The sequence below is a fragment of the Alligator sinensis genome, unplaced genomic scaffold (assembly GCF_000455745.1).
Source record: "Alligator sinensis unplaced genomic scaffold, ASM45574v1 scaffold1667_1, whole genome shotgun sequence".
Classification (NCBI taxonomy): Eukaryota; Metazoa; Chordata; order Crocodylia; family Alligatoridae; genus Alligator; species Alligator sinensis.
In genome coordinates, this window is record NW_005842504.1 from 412,020 (window position 1) to 412,629 (window position 610).

The following is a 610-nucleotide window of genomic DNA, read 5'->3' on the forward strand; positions in this document are numbered from 1 at the left end:
GGTCGCCCTCCCGCCGGGGGAGCCCCTCGTCGGTGGAGGAGGTGGTGAGCAGCGCCTGCGTCCAGCGCGCGATCTCCGCGTGCTCCTGCACCGCCGTGGACAGCGCCGCCAGCCAGCTCTGCATCTCCTCCTGCAACGGGGGCAGGCGTCAGGCTCCACGTCCGGCCACCCCCAGCCTGGTCCCCACCTCCGATACCCGCCCAAGCGCGTGCAGGGTGCAGGATGGGATCCCCAGAGCCCGGGGCGGGGGGGGCCCACAACAGTGCCTGGACACCGCCATGGCCATGCTCCTACCTCGTCCTTGGCCTGGAGCAGGAACTCGCTCCCGTCGCTCGTCCTGCAAGACACGGGATGTCCGGGTCCAGCCGGTGCCAACCCGCCCGTGGTTCCTGGCTCCGGGTGCCAGGCCAGGGTCCCAATCCTGCCCCTTCCCCGCCATCCCAGGACCCCCAGCAGCGGGGTGCCGAGTGCTGGCCCCTCCCCGGGGGTCCGTCCCTGCCCGCCTGGGGGCACTTACTTGAGCTTGAAGACGTTCTTCTTCTTCTTGTAGTCGCTGGCCACCTCGCTGAGCGCGCCGGCCAGGCTGAGCAGCGGCTGCCCCCCCCGGGGG

The 610-nt window shown here is 72.1% G+C and overlaps 1 protein-coding gene across 1 annotated transcript in view; it reads right to left on the reverse strand.

The window, feature by feature from the left end:
• The window catches only part of SPTBN4 (spectrin beta, non-erythrocytic 4), a 26,518-nt gene that overhangs the window by 6,102 nt on the left and 19,806 nt on the right, over positions 1-610 (reverse strand). Inside the window, exons 29-31 of the mRNA XM_025213054.1 lie at positions 518-604; positions 295-337; positions 7-130 (exon numbers count right to left, since the gene is read on the reverse strand). Coding sequence (XP_025068839.1) covers positions 7-130; positions 295-337; positions 518-604 — 254 coding nt within the window. The remainder of the gene's footprint in view (positions 1-6; positions 131-294; positions 338-517; positions 605-610) is intronic.